At 40.3% G+C, this 20,677-nt stretch overlaps 1 protein-coding gene across 2 annotated transcripts in view; it reads right to left on the bottom strand.

Moving 5' to 3' along the window:
* Positions 1-20,677, bottom strand: part of LOC124463130 (ras-specific guanine nucleotide-releasing factor RalGPS1) — a 111,806-nt gene that overhangs the window by 16,181 nt on the left and 74,948 nt on the right. For both annotated transcript variants that reach the window (XM_047014884.1, XM_047014886.1), the window contains exons 9-10: positions 7,172-7,309; positions 6,053-6,146 (exon numbers count right to left, since the gene is read on the bottom strand). In XM_047014884.1, the coding sequence (XP_046870840.1) occupies positions 6,053-6,146; positions 7,172-7,309 (232 nt within the window). The remainder of the gene's footprint in view (positions 1-6,052; positions 6,147-7,171; positions 7,310-20,677) is intronic.

The following is a 20,677-nucleotide window of genomic DNA, read 5'->3' as shown; positions in this document are numbered from 1 at the left end:
TAAACATGCACACATACTGAAATGTACTTGTGCCCACACACTACACCCACATAACCAACATAAATAATGTTGGTAATCCAATAACACAATGCTTTTGTGAAATCTAATTATTCAGAACAATTTGAGTCTGTCAAATGTGTGACTTACAGTATACTCTGATTTTAAGGATCACTATGAACTTACTTTTAAAAAACTAATTCAGAAGCATTCTTTTGATAAAGTATCCTCAATAGCTATTAATCTGAAAAGAAATTATAGATAATCGAAAACAACTGACTGGCAAATTCACTGGCCATTCATCTTGCCAAATCAATTAGCTGCTGGATCAAACATCTGACCAAAAACTAAAATGTCAAACCTGATAAGATTGATCTTAAAAACTATTGTACACTGACAGTTAAAAGGTCAGGACATGCACAACTGAACTTATCCAGAGACCTAGGTGGACAGCTGGGGAATCATACAGCCAGCAGGATACATGCTACAAGTTTCCACTGTGAGCCCCTCTGCTTCTAACCTTCCCATCTGACCACAGCTTTCTCCAAAAGCAAAACAGACCCTTTTCTTCTTTCTTACACAGAATGGAAAGTCACAATGCGTTCAGTGCACAGTGAAGAGTGAGACAGGGAGTAAAAGGTAAAAGAAAAACAATAAAAAGAGGTGAGGGGAGAAGCTTGGTCAGCAAAGACTCTTTGCCATAGATAAAGCAATGTATGAACTAATGATATAGGCGTTTGGATGCGGATGAAGGGCATTTTCTCTCTCTCTGGTGGTCTTTCTCCCTCTCTTATTTTCCCTCTGTCGGAAGGAGACTGAGAGTAGGGGTCATTACGCTTGGGCTGTTAGAAGACTGGCTGTTGTTATGGTAACCATACGGGAATGCCGCCAACGGTTACCTCAACTTTCATTGTGACTGTTGATCCCCCCCCCACCCACATAGCTTGCTCCTATCCATCCTTCTCTCCCTCCGTTCCACCATCCATCCATATGTTGCTTGGAACTCCGCTGTTCCACTTGCCCCTTCATTCCACCCTATTGCAATTGCCCCAATTTCCATCCGTACAAAATAAAGGGGGGGATTGAAGGATTTACATTTGCATCGATGAATCCTGATCAGTATCAAGTATGACCTCATTATTAGCTTGATTATATTATTCATCGTTATGGTCATTGTACCATTTCATTGATTCCATATTACTGAGACCATTTGTGGCCTGGCCAGAAAAGGGTGCCTTGGTCAATCCTTACATTTTTCCCACAGTGGTGAAGCTGGCTACCAATGTAGTGTTCTTGCAGTGATTGACTGCCCCACCAGGGTGGCCTGTGGCTTAGGCTATGGTCCATAGCTGGATGGTCAGGGTGAATTTTTGCGGTCTGGTTAATGTCCTTCTTCTCATGGCCATTGCTTGGTCTGAGATGAGTGGTTCTCTCATAAATTCTGAGACAAGGAAAACGTTCCCAATTTTAAAAAACCTTGCTTGTTTGTGTCATCACTCTGTGATCAGCAGCTATGATCCAATACAAATCTGCTGAATTTGACAAAAAGGAAACTTAAAACAAATGCCTAAAGTAGTATTTAAAGGTAAAGGCACTGTATAAACAAATATCTTAAGACCGGGTCTTACAGACTGAAAACAAACCAGATGTCATGAAGGACAAAATGGGTTTAAGCAGAATGTGTCCATTATAGGAGATTGCAGAGATCAACAGAGGAAGATCTACAGCACAAATGGCATCCACAAAAAGAACATTTATGAGATTACCAAAAAGATTATTCTTGGGAAAGGCTGAGTAAAGGCAGATATGTCATTATGTAATGATGATTGGCAGATTCCCGTTTGGACTTGGTGTGGTTTCTATGCCCCCTTTGCCGGTTTATATAAAAACCGAAATGAAAATGAGAGAAACCCACCAGTCCATTAATCAAAGGTTTGGCTTTGGTAGATGTGTTTACCATGGTTACAATGGGCTGTGATCAGTAAGGGTGAGGTCAATTGTTACAAGGTCCTCGCCCGTAGGAACAGTGCTTTTGGAGAGTTATTGAGATGAAAGCAATTGCAATACACTTTCAACTGGTTTTCTAGCCACAAGGCAGGAGTTTCGACTCAATAGTGTTGACATTGAACACATACAGTAAGCAGACTAAACTTCACATCAACATCAAGAGTTCATATAATCTTGCTTCCAACTGTAAAAGCTAGTCGAACTCCTTATAAAAACACAGTGATTACTGTACAAACACCTGTCTTATGTTAACACTCCTTTTTAACACACTGGACTCTATCTTATCCCTCCTGTAACATCATGAAGTACACAGAGCTGAGGCCAAACTAAGACTTCATCGAGGCTGTCCATCGAGCCTGTCCACACCAACAGCTGTTGGAGCTTGGGTTGTTTAGTCTGGCAAGGAATATTGTCTTACTTACAAATCACGATAATATTTCCTTTTTACTAGGGCCCTTTCTGAGAGACGTATTTACCAGGACTATCACTGAGTGACGTTTGTGGCATGTGCTTCACAAACACCGCACGGACTCTGGGAGCGCTGAACAAATGTGGGGGAGCGTGGCGTTCGCCAATGCTAACAAACACTGTCATCCCGTCAGCGGATGAGATCCTTGCTGTAAGCTAATCACTCTAGAGGAGATCTAAACATCCCCAAACGCACAAGTGACATGTAATCATTTTATCATCCATTTGTATAGAGAGGAGCTGAGATCTACTTGAACAGATGCCAGAGAAAGTACTGTCTGCCATGGAGAGCTGTGTTACAGGTTGAGCAAAATAGCCTATATACATCAATGAGATCCCCTTGTTCAATAACTGACGTATGAGTATTTCTGCCCAAGAGGGTGTGAAGTGTAACATCAGACGTCTGATGTTTGGTAATTTCTCGGCCTATTCAAACATCTGCACGAGTATATACAGTGCCCTCCAAAAGTATTGGAACAGTGAGGCCAATTCCTTTATTTTTGCTGTAGACTGAAAACATTTGGGCTTGACATCAAACGATGAATGTGAAACCAGAGATCAACGTTTCAGCTTTTATTTCCAGGTATTTACATCAGGATCTGATGCACAAATTAGAAAATATCACCTTTTTGTTCGAACCCACCCATTTGTCACGTGAGCAAAAGTATTGGAACATATGACTGACAGGTGTGTTTTGTTGCCCAGGTGTGTCCTATTACATACATTATTCAATCAATAAATACCACTGAATGTCTACACTCAGGTTCAGATTGGGTAAGATAGGTTTTGTCTATGCAGACTGTATTCAGAGGTGAAAACAACATGAAAACCAGAGCGCTGTCTTTGGGTGAAAAACAAGCAATTGTGAGTCTTAGAGAAGATGGAAAATCAATCAGAGCCATTGCAGAAACATTGGCCATAGCCAGTACAACCATTTGGAATGTCCTGAAGAAGAAGAAAACTACTGGTGTACTAAGTAACAGACGTCGAACAGGTAGACCAAGGAAAACATCAGCAGTTGATGACAGAAACATTGTGAGAGCTGTAAAGAAAGACCCTAAAACAACTGTTAGTGAGATCAGCAACAACCTCCAGATGGCAGGAGTGAAGGTATCACTATCTACTGTTCGCAGAAGACTTCATGAACAAAAGTACAAGGGCTACACCAGAAGATGCAAACCACTCATTAGCAAGAAGAATAGGAAGGCCAGGCTGGAATTTGCCAAAAAGTACAGAGATGAACCTCAAAAATTCTGGGACAAAGTTTTATGGACTGATGAGACAAAGATTAACTTTTACCAAAGTGATGGAAAGGCTAAAGTTTGGAGAAAGAAAGGAACTGCTCATGATCCCAAACACACAAGCTCATCTGTGAAACACGGTGGAGGTAATGTCATGGCTTGGGCTTGCATGGCTTCTTCTAGGACGGGCTCATTAATCTTCATTGAGGATGTAACACATGATGGCAGCAGCAAAATGAACTCGGAAGTCTACAGAAACATTTTGTCTGCCAATTTAAGGAAAGATGCAACCAAACTGATTGGCAGAGCCTTCATCATGCAGCAAGATAACGACCCAAAACACACTGCCAAAACAACAAAGGAGTTCATCAGGGGCAAGAAATGGAAGGTATTAGACTGGCCAAGTCAATCTCCAGACTTAAACCCTATAGAGCATGCATTTTACCTGCTTAAGAGGAGACTGAAGGGAGGAACCCCACAAAACAAACAACAACTGAAAGAGGCTGCAGTGAAAGCCTGGGAAAGCATCAAAAAGGAAGAATGCAAAAGTTTGGTGACGTCAATGGGTCACAGACTTGCTGCAGTTATTGAAAGCAAAGGATTTGCAACTAAATATTAAGTCTTATTCACTTAAATATGTTTTAAGTATATCTGTTCCAATACTTTTGCTCACATGACAAATGGGTGGATTCAAACAAAATGTGATATTTTCTTAGTTGTGCATCAGATCCTGATGTAAATACCTGGAAATAAAAGCTGAAACGTTGATCTCTGGTCTCACGTTCATTATTTGATGTCAAGCCCAAATGTTTTCAGTCTACAGCAAAAATAAAGGAATTCGCCTCACTGTTCCAATACTTTTGGAGGGCACTGTATATATATTTACTCAGTGGTAAAGCATTTGACGCAGACCAAGAGATCGCAGGTTCAAATCCCCCCTTGCATGTCGCTTTGGATAATAGAGTTTTTAAAGTGAAAACATTATAATACATTCAATTAATATAGAAATGTCAAAGTGGTTAAATCATTATTATCCAATACATTTCCATTTTCCATTTAGTCATTTAGCAGACGCTCTTATCCAGAGCGACTTACAGTAAGTACAGGGACACCCGAGGCAAGTAGGGTGAAGTGCCTTGCCCAAGGACACAACATCATGTGGCACGGCGGGGAATCGATCCGGCAACCTTCTGATTACTAGCCCAACTCCCTCACCGCTCACCAATCTGACTCTTTTTAGTGGGTCTTTAAAATGCTTTCACTGTGTAACGTGAATAAACAGTACCGTCCTGCTTTCATATGGGAGGGTGGGTTGCCTGATTTCAACACCCTCATGCTTTTTGTTACAGTCTTTTGAATTGAAGACAAAACAAATCCTAACTATACTCAAAGGAACCCCAATATTTTTTAAGAAAACATTAAATTGGTGGTGTTTTATTACCCTGGTATTTACAAGCTTAATTAAAATATATTACTGTCAACTCATGTTAAGCAATGCTGAATGAATTACAACCAAATTGACCACCCAAAACTTTATAATATTCAAATCAATCCTTGGTTAAGAACTACAAGGTTTGGATGACATTAACACTATGTGAAAATGCTGATTTTGTGGAACCCACTGGAGACGCCATTGAGATTATGAAATGTATGGTGATTGTCACCTACAGCAGCAGGACTGACTACGCAAGCCAATAATCATTCTGCACATTTCTGTATAGAAAACAAGGTTTGTGGAATATTGTGTGTAAAAAAAAAAAAACGGAAGAAAATCTGTAATCCAGTGAATACACAATAACAACCAATAATGTAGACACAAATCTATTTTTAAGGCAACATTTTGCAATAGTCTGAACTGGTCCCATGTTTGTACCTGAGTACTTGGCTTTTGTAAAAAAAAAAAAATGGGTGATTATTTGATTGGACCGAAAATTAGAATACTCAACCTATGCCCAACACCCCTGGACTGCCCTTGGTCAAGCTTACTCAATAGGACAGGGTGTACAACACAGACTGAAACTATGCCTACTGAACGAATGAGTTACCTCTGAGACTGGTAAATAACCCTGTCTATTTCACTTTGAACCCAAATGTTTGCATCTCTGTTTGTAGTTGAGAAGATAAGGTTATATTGCGCTTCTGTTTATGAATCAGCATAAGAGTAGCAATGCATGTGTGTGTTTTTGAGAGGGTGGGGTGGCAGTACCCCCAAATGTTTGCATCTCTGTTTGTAGTTGAGAAGATAAGGTTATATTGCGCTTCTGTTTATGAATCAGCATATGAGTAGTGTGTAGTACTGTGTGTGTTTTTGAGAGGTTGGGGGTGGCAGTACCACTTACTTGAAGTTGTCATCTTCTACAAACTTCTGAAGCTCCTCTATGTAGCGAACAGACATCAAGTACTTCTGCACATGGGGAAGGGTCACAAGGTGATCTGTAATGGAGGGAAAAACAGGGTCAGAGGAAGAGAGAGGGGTGTCAGAGAATGACAGAGGCCGGAAGAAACATTGCCAGGGGGAGAAAGTGGGCATGTGTGTGTGTTTGTATCAATACTCGAATGACTATCAGCGAACGAGGGAGATTTAAGGTGAGATAATTATTTGAGCACACTGCCTCGTCTGATGCGTTTACAAAGCAACATCATCAAAGCCTCGTCTTCTGTCAAATCCGATCGGCAACACACTCCCGTAAACAAGATTTAGTACCTGAAACGCATGGGGTTGCCATACAGCAACCCCCCCCCCCCCCCCCCATTTTGGATCAAAACAAAATGGACGGTCGCCAGGTTAACAGTACATGCAAAAGCCAACATGAAAGATCTGAGGGAGCAGAGTGCTGGGCGGTCGTCTACCCAAATGCTGTTACCAGCTGTCATTGGGATCGGAACATCATGCACGTGTGCCTTGGCCACATGCTGCCATTTTGTCGGTTATGCCCTCAGGAGGCTCTGGAAAACAAACTGCCTGGCAGGAGGCTCTGCGCCGTCCTTTGTTTGAAGATGAGGGATTCACTTCATTTAAACAAACTGGGCTGACGATGATGCAATGACAGCATTCCCCTCACAACTGGAATTAATTATGCACAGCAATGAAACCCGCCTCATTTAACTGCTTACCCCCCACCCACCCCCCGGACCCCCAAACTGTTTAAAACAGAAGTTGCACGTCAAGACTTCAGAATGGTGAGATTTTGTAAACATTATTGCGACACTTCAGGGGTCGAATGCTGGGGGGCAACATTTTGGACCTGGTGCCAATTTCATAGTCCCCATGCAGAAATAGTCCAAACCACCTTAAATGTCTGAGCATGGCTAGACAAGACATTTCACAAGTCTTACATTTTGTTCCAGCCAAGTGGTGAGTGAAGGTATCCAGATCAAATTTCACCAGGCTACATGTCATCTTTTGTTTTTGTTCCAACGGATTCTACAGTGCCCTGGTTGAAGAAAGACGAACATACCGTATTTACAGGACATCTGCAGGTCAGAGATGACCCTCAGAAGGTTGTTCATCTGATTGGTTCGCTGTTCAGTCTCGATGATGCTGTCTGATGCTGGATAAGCTGAGTCGATGTAAATCATATCTAACAGGTAAATCCCTGCAGATGAAAAAGGAAAAGAGAAAAGGGTGTTAGCAAGGCTAACATAAATTTTATGGTGGAGCATAATATAGTACATTTCAGTGCAGAAAAGAGTTGTAAAACACAGGTGAGGTACATCAACTTTAAATATCTTCCTTTTGAGGACATTTAAAAACACAAGGCATTAAAAATTACAAAATGCTTTCAGTGTGACTTACATAAAAAGTGCTATGATGACATACCATATACAACCCCAAGCCATATGGGCTGGTTTAACACTAGCATGTGTTTAATTGTTGTAATTTTTGTTTAATGTTGTTGTATTTTTTTTTTACATATATGTGTATATGTTGTCATAAGGCTGAAAACAACCATAGTTAACACTAGCCAGATGTGGCATTAACAAAAAAAATGAATGGGTCTGAAATAAAAACAGAATACTATGTTGCTATTTTGTACATTAGTTTTTAAGTTACAACTAAGGGGGGGATTTGATCAGGACTGGGATGGTAAAACTAAACCTCCCGTGCATTTACACAGCAGTTTGGGGTATGAACATGGCTCAGTTCACCAGTCTGACGGTAATGCTACCACTGGTCACCACAGCCATTACATGGTTAAATAACTGGTCTAGTCTACTAGAGCCTGTATTTTGGAAATACAATCACAATGGGTTACGGTCTAAACACTGTTGTCACATGACTAAATGGTACTGGCAAAATGTACAGACGTAGTTCTTTTGCTTGCACAATTTGCCAGAAGACCAAAGGGGGAATAAATGAATAATTTGGGGTCCAAATCACAATTTCGTTTATTTAACAAATTGCAAACAAACAAGCTTAATTAACAATCCTGTGCATGTTTTCCTAGGATAACTGGTTGTAATAGTCCATGCACAAGATTAAAGGCAAATATACACACTACTTTCCTTGTCTGCACACAGAAATTAATGTTACATTTATTCTTGGTCCAAAAACTAGCTTTGGTATAGCTTTGTATCCAATAAAATATACACCTTCAAAAACACAAATGGATCATACATACTACTACTAGTTATATTAGCTGCAGTCAAATGCTCTACCGCTTTGCCCATCCAAAAATGAAACACAACTTAGAAAACATCTGTTGACAATATCAACTTATCAGTTTTACAATGTACACTCTTCCACAGATTTGTTTTAGTATCAATCCCAGAGTTGGGAGAAAGATTGGTTCCTCTCAAGAATGTGTAAGCTGCATTTGGGTGGCAGTAGGTTAGGTACGGAGAAATCAGACATTACAGTCTGGGTGTAACACAAAGTGTAAAACTTAGCTTTCATTTATTCAGCGGCAATGACCTTTCCACACCTTTTGAGAAGATCTGCAATAAGTCAGTCAGGCCACAAGGTTTACCCAATGTACAGAAACGAGACATCAAAGTGCACGAGTGGAAACTGTTTCTGCATCTGCGGTAGTTCCCTGTCAGACCAATGTAGTCCATATGTTCCTTTAGGCATCCTAATTTGTTTGAACATGGGCATGCATGACAAAAAGAAACTTCTGGCTGTGTACAAGCCATTTGGATTTGTGTTAAAAGGTGCATGTTCTGTCAGCTAAAGGTTAGTGCTTTGTTAGCCACTATTTAGAGGAGATTAACAAGTTTGGACATAGATACAGAAGCAGATTGAGATATATGAGCAGGAATTTCTTTCGGGGAGGGTCAAAGGTTGGATGGCTGCTTTGAGCTACAGCTTCCGAATTATGTCTTGAAACCTAAGCCTTTTTTTTCTCTGGGGGATAAGAGTTGTGCGTCATGCGATACCATAATAAATGTCTTCCAACTGTGAAAAAACAAACAAGAAAATTAATACCCTAGGATTGTCTTTAAAACTTTTACCTTTTTTAAAGATCTTATTCAAATGTATGTCATTATGATACTAGCTCAAGATAGTACTTCAATGTGGTATCAAAATAATACATTCATATTCATCATGAACACAATGAACCAGGCTTTGTGGATATTACAATGCGTGAAGGGAAACAAGCTAATTTGTGTGCCAAAATACAAATCTGTGGTTGTAAAATTGTTGTGTGCTATGAAGTCATACTGGACACAAATAAACACTGAGTTTATTGGTGGACAAACTGCTAATTTCCTCCAAATGGTGGCCATGACGATGGCCGCTGTGTGTAGCCTGAGGGACTGGTGAAATAACCATGGGTATATTAGGATGATGAGGATCTTGGGAGCAATTAGCTTGCTAGACTAAAACGAACAGTACCCTGCATAAAGGTTTCACCACTAACACTCATGGGAAGCTGTGCAATATAACATGTTGCTGACAGGCCACCATTCTATTACAACAGTAAATTATCTGTTCCCCCCTGGCATCTTACCTTAAATTGTGCTTGACCTTTGGGAATCTCTTATTTCACTTAAACACAGACTTTATTTTCTAGATATGTTGACTAGATATGTTTACAATACAAATTTTGACACGTTTGAGTCTTTGGTTGATGGGCACAAATTGAAGTTACTGCTGATGTCTATTAGTCTTTAGCAATTTAAGGAAAAAAAATTATTTACTTGTTTGGTATTCTACAACTTCCTCCAGCTGGTCAGGCAACACCATACACAGGGAAATGTACTTTTAAAGATAATTTTGCATTTCATATTTGTATGATGTAACTGACTACCAGACTAAACCCAAACAGGATTTAGCATTGTTGAGATTAACAAAGAAGCTGTGGTCCTGCAATTCAACAATGGTCAACTGCCCTGAATTAAAAAAAGACAAACATGATGAAAAGCCATGGTTGACAGAACTGTATGTTTTCATTGGGTAAGAGGTGTGCCTGGTAAAGCACGTATAATACATGTTTCTTGGTTCTCCATTCATTGCTGTTTTGAAGAATGGGCAAAGGTCATTCGATGGTTGGATTATTTTGGAAGGGAATCTATCTAATACATGCTTTGTTAACTCAACCAAGTTGTTTTGGTTGCAGATGGAGACAGTTGGGTTTTCTAATTTGCAAATGAAGGAACTTGGGGAGGGAATCAATATGCCTAAATCAACCCAAGCCTGGTTTGTGTTGAGTGTATAAAATGGTCACAGATCTCTGTGTCTCTACTTCCACTACCTCAGTCAGTCACACAGATAAACAATTAGGCAAATATGAAGATTAGATAAACTAAACTCTGCGCTACAAAAAACATAGATAATGTCGGATCTACATATCCTGGAAGAGTGAAAGAGTCCAGACTTTCCCCCATAATGTTTTCTTATGTCCTTCAGGTCCAGGAACAGTTTGGTCTGGGTGACTCTAATTTCCAAAACTGGGAAAGTCCTTAGAATGAGACTAACATAAAACTTCATAAACAGAATGATACATCATTCAACTAAATCACAGACATATAGTTTATGACTTAACATGTCTGAACATGTTCTGGTAGTGATTAGAGGCAAACATTCTGGAAAACAAACATGAGGAACAATGAAATTAAGTTCCATACATTTGTTACAGTAAATTTATGACTCTCCAAATGAAGCAAAATGATGTCTCGGGTGGAAAACATAACAGAACATTGTTTCATAAGTGTGGATGAATACATTTGACCACAGTAACTTCTCTGAGTAAATGTTTGTTTTGGAGTGCAAGTGAAAGGTTCAGTTTTAGGACAGGTGATTAGGATGTACAACAGCGTAGAGTACCTTATGCACCACATTGAATACATGTTGAGGTTCAAGCTGGTTGAAAGCAGTATATAGTAGGGTTCATGATGGTGAAAAATCTAGACATGAGAAATTCAGTCTAGTAAGAGATTGGTATAGCTCAGTAGTATAGCATTTGACAACAGAACAAGAGGTCGCAGGGTGAAATCCAAATTTGTCAGCCATTTGGAATAAAAGCATCAGCTAAGTGAAATGACTACACTACTAGGAATAATTAGGGCTATAGTTTGAAATAGTATAAATATGGCTTCAGATAATGTCAAATAAGTAGGATGGCTCTGACAAATGTATTCCAAGAAGAGATCAACATGAACACAAAGTTATTATTAGTGGGACAATTTGTTGTACAATTTTCACTTAAAAAAGCCAGTGTACATCCTTTTCTTTGCCCTGGAAGGATAACATGTTTTCCCAACTTAATCTTTCCTAAAACAACTGGTATTTTGACTGCGATTAAACTTCACTCAAACTCTACCTTACCATATTTCACTGCTTGGAAGATTGACATCACATGGTGGGACATTGCATGAAATTGTAACATGATCTATTTGGTATGGTATTCTTAGAATGGCTTTAAATCAATGTATAATTTAATAGAGATTTACCACATCAATGAAAGGAAAAGGCATAGGCAACCCTGGTCTATAAAGTTTTCCAGTGGTAGTACTTTCCATTTACGTATTTGGAAGATGGGAGATCTGTAAGACAATTGGCTTGCTTCTGTTAACATGTGAGTGGTGTGGAAGTCTATTTTCCAGATATTTTAATCTATATCAGTTTCTGGTCAATTCACAGGCTGACATTTAACATAATACAGGATAATATTTTCACACAAAATATTTAAGTTGTGGATTTGTTTGTGTCTTTGTAGTTCTCTGTAATTTTATCTCTATGACAGTATTCTGAGCGTTGTTTGTCTGTAATAATACAGTCTAATTAGTCAATGACCATTTACCATTATAGCTTTACAAAGATCTAGACATTTTGAAATAATTGTCAGATCTATCTGTACCTATGTGTTACTGTAGACAGTATTTTAGATACAAATATAATGACCCTCTCTCTCCAACTATTGAGTTTTGATATCACTAAACAAATACAATGAGAGAAGCTCTCACTGTGATCAGGTCACTGTCCATTTTGCTTGTGCTGTTTAACAACCAATAAGAAATATATATACACTGAAATAACCCCCAAAATGTGGTTATTTTACATTATGACACAGCCGCTAGCGTACACAGGTTTAATCCACATCGACCAGCATCACCTACACATGTTACATGCGAAGATGAGATGCATGTGTGGATCTCTAGGGGATCTGTCAGTCCAGATGGTTTGTGTGGTTGTCTGTGTTGTGTCAGGCCCACTCTAGGACACTTCCAGGAGGGAAAAAAAGTTGAATGCGTGGGAGCAGAAATTGGAGATAGATATGGATGCCCCGTGTCCTTAAAAGCCCTTGCTAAAGCTACCTACGGCATTTATTTCCCAAAGCCTTATGGCTTGATCAATTTACATATTTATTCAATACACAAGAGGGTTGCGTTTAATGGTGTTTAAGGTTCAGCTGGTTAAGCTGTATTCTGATGCTTCATATACTTTATGTCAAGCATTAATAACAAAATCCTTATTTGGCAATTCCACTTTCAATGTTAACTTGCTTTCCAAAGAAAACAAATAAACCATCTATTGCTGAGTGTTTGTATTGGATCAGAACCAATAATTAAGTCCCAAACCAGCATCCTTTGGCAATCAGTGCTTGAAACAAAATGGGATATTACATTAGATGGGCATGTGATAAAATACTCGCAATTCCAGTGGAGAAACTGTCTTGGAACGGATCTTCAAGAAAGGCTGGTGAGCATACCACACAAACTGTAAAGCATTACTCCAACACTCAGACGTAGCCTCCTGAAGCAAGATAAAGATATATACATTCCATTGTCATAGGGATCATCATCTCAGTGTCTTTGTGTACTACACTGGCTAAGAACCTTTATAAAAGAGGCCATAAGAGACTCAATCGATTTGTACAAGATTTGGATGAGCATGAAAGTGGATAGTGTCGCAATGTTATCAGTCAGTAACCCTGTGAATTTATTTTGTGACCTCAATGCACAATTTTGAAATGATGTATTGTGCTTGGGACATATTTTAATGATCCACCAATGGGCCAATTGACTGACTGGCTTCTAAAACATCTTGTCCACAACACTGCATGTCAAAATAGGCTTGGTGTTCCTCAAGAGTTCCTTCCTCAACAGCTTGAGTTCATGTAATACCCCCCTGCGATTCATATACTGTATACCAAACAGCTCATATTACTGTCCCCATGCAAATAGACAATAAAAAATTATCTGAGATCAATGAGAACGTAAAAGATGAGGACTTGAATTAGGTAGATATTCAATGCAGCTACTGTACAGAGCATGGGAAGAAGATGCAGAAGTGTGTCCCAGCAGTGATCTCTTGGGGAGGAGGAGGAGGAGGGGGGGGGGGGGGTCTGCAGTGCAGAAATTAGATTTTATTTCCATTCCCTGGAAACATTCTAATCCTTCTATGTCGGGGTTGTATTGGCGACATGTGCTCTCTCGGTACTCCAGTGGCGTACCCACTGTGGAAAGTCTCTCTCCTTCCTTGGAGCAAATGCACAAACACTTTTTGAGTCACTCGATCCCTTTAGAAAAGATCTCGTCTTTGAACTCGGTGTCAGACTGTGTCGAATCCTGACTGTGCCATCAGCATGACCTGACAGGAAATTTGATTTTATGGACCAGGCGATAGAAGGAGAACGCAGGGTGGTTGTCTCTTGCAACAACTCATCCATGACACGGTCCAACCATTCGTTTTTGTGAATGGGGTTGTGTGACTAATACACGGCCAACCGAGCGCCCCTCGCTGCCGCTCTTTGGTCACGTTGCCGCCTAATGGTTGTCCCTCTGGGTATTTTAAATTTTTTAATGCCACCTCAGGTGCATTTTGCGGAGATAACCCAAAGTTTGCGATGGAGTGGGCAGAGAAGGTGGTAGGTGTGTTGGGAGGTCTCAGGAGGAGGAGAGGTGGATGCTCATATTATGCTGCTGAAAGACATCAAGTCTGAAATGGTCCGTCTTCAACTTCATATTTGATGTACAACACCTTGAGTAAGACGTAAGAAAGACGGAGAAAACATACCTCTTCATAATGGATGCAGGTCAAAGGGGCATGGTGACCGTCAGACCCAAGCAGTACCACAACAAGTCTAAGACAGAAATGTGTTTGCTTACAGGATCTGACTAAGGGTCGTCATGGTAATCTACCTCTTCTTATAAACCCCTCTTTTGCAGGAGAAACGCAAGGCACTTGATACTCAATGTTGGCCATATGAGAACCATTATCTAAAGAAGAGCCCCATACGGCTTCAGATGTGCGCATCTCATCCCACTTCACTGTGGCTTTTCTCTCGGAACACAAGTGCCTGCTTGCTTCCATATGTCAGTCCACTTGAGCCGTTCTGGATCAGTTCAGTAAAACACAACTCCTTCAGGCCTTTGAGTGCAGTCTTTTGCACTCAAAGGCATTACCCTAAATATTGGAACAATTAAAGTTAATTATGAGTGACGTAAACATTGTATTGCATCCCAAAATGACACAGTATATACTTTAGACTTTTTATTAGCATCGGCAAATGAAGCCCATCCTATATCTGAAAAGTCATGACGTCATTGGGTCAGGTAAAGCAAATAGCGCATTAGGTTATCAAAGAAATGTGAATAGTGTGCACATGATGTGATGCCTCTGCTTTTCTCATTGACTCTGTTCAGTTCTTAAGAGAGGAAGTTGTGTCCTATGTGAGGAATGGTGGTTCAGGTCTCACAACGCCACCCCTCCATAAATTACACTCATAAACATGGCCGCCAGCAGTCAAACTCCCATCCTTGCCACTACTGGCTGGACATAGCCTTGTCCAGACAAAGACCAGAAGCCAAGAGGATGTCGCTGGACCTCAGGTGAGTTGCCAAGACGTTAGTGAGCCTACAGTAAGTACCCTTCCAGAGTAATCTTTTGGTATTGGTTGGTGGTCAGGCTTCCCAAAGACAACACTGTGTCTGCTTTACAAGCCTGAATGGATCATCAATTCCCTAACCTCAAGGAAAGGGGTCAGAGAGCAATGTCGCTGCCAGTCAAGTGATTTAAGAGCCAAGAAGCTGAATTCCATAATTCAGCACAATAAACAAAGAAAGCTATCTTATTAAGAAGTCTGTAACCATTAACCAATACATTTTAATGGCTAAATCTGGACTCACCTACACTCTCTCATCTATCAACAGAATGTCTTTAATGAGAAGTAAAACAGTGTGTGTTTGTACAAACTTGCAAGCCAACTCACCTTAGGATAATTATTGTTGGTGGCTGTAGCTTGTATGAGACGCTCATTAAATAGGAATATTTTATAAAGTGAAACTGTCCGAGAATTTGTTGACTACAGGTCATTGGTGGAAATTTTTGTCAGACCTTTGGCATGCACTTCTAATTGCTGTGGTTTTGCCATTTTTTCCCTTTTGGCATATGCTAAAATGAGGCTGATAAACAACATGGGGTACAGAAAAACAACATTTAAATTTTCAATGTTACAGAAAGTTTCGAATCCAACTTTGGGGAATGTATGATTTTAAAATAGGATCCCATTGGTATTCTGCTGTGGGTTTAGTTCCGCCAATGTCACCAGTCAGGAACAAACTAGCAAAAACAAATGGAGCAGACAGGGAAACTTCAGAGAAGGTTTGGACCTTCCTGGGCCAGACTGCCATGATGAAATCACAAAATAGATCTTAGAATCTGACAGGTCTGAGGTTACCCAATGTTCCAGTGTATGCGTTAAGGTATTTATTTAAAGGATAATCATAGAAAAACTATAGGTGGTTGCACAAATGCCACAACTTTTATATTCTGCCTGTTCGTAGTCCTTCTTGGGAACATTCCTTCAATTTGATGACCTTTCTTGATCATTAAATCACATGGTTTTTCTTAACACTGCTTCACTGACAATCCACAGCTGTCTCTCTACTTCCTACCCTCTACCCCCTCGAGTCAGTGAATGAATCTCAGTATGTCTGGTGGACATCTCCTCATGGATATCCTCCCACACCCTGAAACTGAATCTTGAACAAGATGGAGCAACTCTTCATCCCTGTCATCCCTGCTATTTGTAGTAGCCGTGGCAGCCTTTAGCTCGGCAAGACACCTAAGTGTCCTCCTTGATGAGCATCTGGATTTTAAGAAACACTTCACTAGCACAATGCAGACATTTACATTTAGTCATTTAGCAGATGCTCTTATCCAGAGCGACTTACAGTAAGTACAGGGACATTCCCCCCGAGGCAAGTAGGGTGAAGTGCCTTGCACAAGCGCACAGCGTCATTTTGCGCAGACCTGTCGGTATTCTCTGCGCAACATCAAGAGGATCTTTTGGTTCCTGACAGAGGACGCCACCAAGCTGCCAGGCCACAGTGTTTTATTGACTACTGTAACTGAGTTCTCGCTGGCCTACAGGTTTGCACCTCACATTGGGGGCGTTGTTTCTCACATTTGAATTTATATATATATATATATATATATATATTTTTTTTTTTTTAAGATGAGGACTTTAATTGAATATAAAATAGAGTGGGATAAAGACAAAGACAATGGGGATAATACCCAGTTGAGTTTCTTTTTACTGAACACAACTACAGAAATTTTAACCAGCTTTTTATTATGTGTCCATGAATCTAGTCTCACTTGTCAGTACCACAGCTGTCAGCTGCCGGGGTTTATGACACAAATCTGTGAACCGTCAGGAATGCACCAGATCAAACCCAGAAGAAAACAACTGCTAACAGGAAAATCCACTGTTAGACAAACATAGTAAACACCTAGTCCTAATGCATATGTGCACAAAAGCTTGTGCTGACAAACATATACATGAATACACATCGGTACAATTCTCTTTTGACATACCAAGTGTCAAGTGTTCAGCCTGTCTAGCGTGGTATGTTTCTGCCAACTACGACCTGCAGCTCCGAACAAGCACAGACCCTGCAATTATCTGCTCTGCATTTCATGCAGCTGTACACAAATATAAAGTTCAACGTTGGTCTGGTACGAGAAACTGGAGAGATTTAGGTCGAAAAGAACACCTCTCTTTGAGAACGGAAACTAGTCGGGTCCTGAAGCCTCTTTTGTCAAGGCCAACGAAAAAGCCCTTACATGACAACTCACCCATGTTCACCCTCGTCTGTCAAACCAGTCTGTAAAGCATTACACCTTCACTTGTGTTTGCCAATGGGGCAACTGGGATCCGGGGAAACCCTAAGGGCTGAGACTTGGAAAGGTGTTTTTGGAACATTATGTGATCACTCACAAGTTACTTATGGTTGTCTAGAGAGTTAAATGGGCATGGTGTGAGTAGGGGGTGCTGGAAGCTCAGTCAACAGGGAAAACACACTCCGTGCAAGACAATAAGTCTATGGGCTGTCAGGCTAACAGACACCTGAGGTCAAACGAGTGGAACGTGGTCCCCGAATGGCTTTGTCGAGCGCTTGTCAAAGTGATAAGTGTTAAGTTGCCGCTGAGCAGTTGACAGCTATAAATGGAGTAGGGTCTCTCTCTAGTGGCTGAACTGTGACCTTTCTCACAGGCAAATGTCACACCAGTTCTGCAACAACATCTTAGTTATTTAAAGTGAATAATTTCACGCAAAATATTTTCCAATCTTCAATTCCAAATCCATTTGAAAGTTAGATATGGAATAATATAATGTAGCCAGACTTAGCAACACATTTTTTACCATATTGTGGTACTTGCTTGACGAGTACTATAGAGATGAGTTTGATGTGCCTTTCTGCTTGAGTTGTCATGTAAACAGTAATGGCAAAACAGTAATGCCATGTAAACAGCAAGGTACAATTAGTTAATCTCTGATAAGGTGTTGGGAGAAATTATCTAAATGAAGGAAAATGTTATTTAAATTATGTGTTTTACAAGGTTGCCTTTAATATCCTGCAAGCCTGTCCCTAGCTAGTTCAACTTCATCTCTGTTACTTTACCAGTTACCAGAATGCTAAGCCCTCCTGGCTGGGAACACAGGGGACCCTTGCAGAGGGGAATAAAATTGAAGCCGCAACCATTCGTTCACAAACTCAGGCAGGGGGATTGACGGGTGTGGGGCTATGCGGGCCTGCAGGGCATTGAGACCCACACAATAAAGCACTGCCTGACATCACGAGGGTCGACCATAAAAAAAATAAAAAAAGAGCTGTAAATCTGGCAGAAATGGTATCCTTGCTCACGGACAAAAAACAAACAGTAAATGGAGTGAAAATGAGAGACAGAGAGAAAGAGAAATAAAGATAAAGGGATGCAAGGGGAAGGATCCAAGGTACTGACGTTTTCACATTTCCATATGTTCCTCACATGTGCTCAACCTAGTGAAGGACTAAAACATTCCAGGTTCCCTCAACCCTGCAATAGCTGTGAAGGCTGCAGTGGACTTACTGTGGCTGTGGAACGTGGCATGAGATCTGTCTAGCCTGTTTCCTACAGAGCACAGCAGGAGCACTGAAAAATGTGCATAATTAATAAGGCAAAACATTTCACTATTTCCGCAGTTTAACGCCACTATTTCCATCTCAGATACCAAATAGGTATCACCAATGAGATCCATAAATGCTGCTTTACAGTATTAAATTCAAAATGTGTTCTTCACATTTCTATACAAGCCTCCATTTCAGTTTTGCACACCAACTCAAACACAAGGCATTGCCCAACTCAAAAGGAACCGAGAAAGAGTAGAAAATAAATGTTTGACATCAGCTATGGGCTTCTGGGAATTGTAGTCACTAATCGAGCTGCCAGAGGTCTTACCCTCCGTTCCGAAAAGTGACTCATCAGGAGGGCCATCATTTTAGTGGGTCTCTTACACAGATCAGCAACACTACTGGTTGGACCACAGCTGCAGATGCCTGTTAAAAACAACTGTCCAGAGCCCTGTTGAGTTACCAGACGCTGAGCCAATAGTTTCACGTTGTCAATAAAAGTCAGTCACAGTCTGAGGAGAAAAAGCACACCATGAGAACATGGAAAACGTGGAAATGGTCACCTGTTCTGGATTGATTGAGGATGGAAAGGGAGGTCTTACCAAGCATTTCCATGAATGTAAAGGAAAGCAATCCTTTCACCTCTTACCTTTCAAAAGCGTGTTGGTTTGTAAACCTAAACTGTATGTAGTCACTGTTGCATTAACTTATGGAAAAAAAACATTGGCGGTAGAAGATAGTTTTGAATGGTTTAGTGGAAGAGGAGGAATCCTGGAAATTAGGTAACAGTTTCTGCACTCCAATATCTGAAACCAGATCTTCTGCTTGGATTTCCTTTGTTTCATGAGAACACTTTTTAACCATTTAGAATGATTTATTGAGAACAATACTTTGGGATAAAAGCAGATAATATGTGAAGGAATTGCGTGCAGGTTAAAACTGTTGCCAGAACTATGAACAAAAATGATTTCCTTCTGGAACCTTCTAAATCTGGAAGGGTAAAAGAGAACAACAAATGTAAAGAGAGAGATGCACACATGTAACACTGTTGATAAGTATTACAGAACACAGAAAGGTTCTTCTTCACATGTAAAATGCAAAGGGTGCAAACAAGGTTCACATGTACAGTATCAAAATGTCTTCTTTTAAAAGCCTTCAATATGTATAAATCTCTTTTGTGCAGACATAACATCTTTGGTCCAACCGTTTTCCACAGAAAATAATTAAAACCTCTTTAAATTAACCTCTTAGGCCAGATCCTTGTGGTCTTAAAATATTTGCTAACTTAAACCTGAATATAACTGACTGCTACCACACTGTGGCATACTGTTATTTTGTGCGGAAACAGAAAGAAGGCTCAACTTGAACCATCCTAACAATAGACTCTGAGGTATTAGATACAAATGTATAAATCAACCCTTTTTAAGAGCAATTTTATTTCCATAAAATATTTTCAACAATAAAAAGCGACATTTTTATTTTCCTACCACCACTTATTATGAACCAGGGACCTTTGTCTGGCTGATATATGGAAAGTTAACTGAGGTTTCATTGTCAGTGTTCTTAGCATCCGGGGTTCACCTTCAAGGATCAGGAAGCAGAGGTCACTAGGGATTTTCCCTGGCATGGAGGTGACCTTCTAACATCTGGTAGTGTCATCACACCATGTGACCCTCAGTTACCTTGGAAAGATAGACGGGGCACAGAGATGGTTCGAAAGTGCAGGACGACTGTACTTATGACTGAATTTTGTTTAAATGGAAACCTGTTTCTCTACCTGCATTTGTTGTTACTGAAATGGAGATAGTTGGACTGACCTTTAATCTTCCTTCCTTATAATAGTTGTGAATAGTGAGATCTAGAGGGCTCATGTATGAGGAGGGGTAGGAGGTATGGTGTCTATATCTACATAGGTCAAAAGGTTGCCAGTGAAACAAGGAGCATGCGGGTACAGCACACCTGTTCACTCATGGGTAAATCTGCATAGCAGCTGGATCAAGCAAGAGGGTGCGGTGTCCCTGTTTACTGAACCCTGTCCAACAATGGTCCAGTTGTTTGGCATTCATTTAAGACTAATAATTTTGTTCTCTCACATTAGCTGACAGGAACTGTGGTTGATG

This window comes from Hypomesus transpacificus, unplaced genomic scaffold (assembly GCF_021917145.1).
Source record: "Hypomesus transpacificus isolate Combined female unplaced genomic scaffold, fHypTra1 scaffold_27, whole genome shotgun sequence".
Classification (NCBI taxonomy): domain Eukaryota; kingdom Metazoa; phylum Chordata; class Actinopteri; order Osmeriformes; family Osmeridae; genus Hypomesus; species Hypomesus transpacificus.
This window is presented reverse-complemented; position numbering and strand designations above follow the sequence as displayed.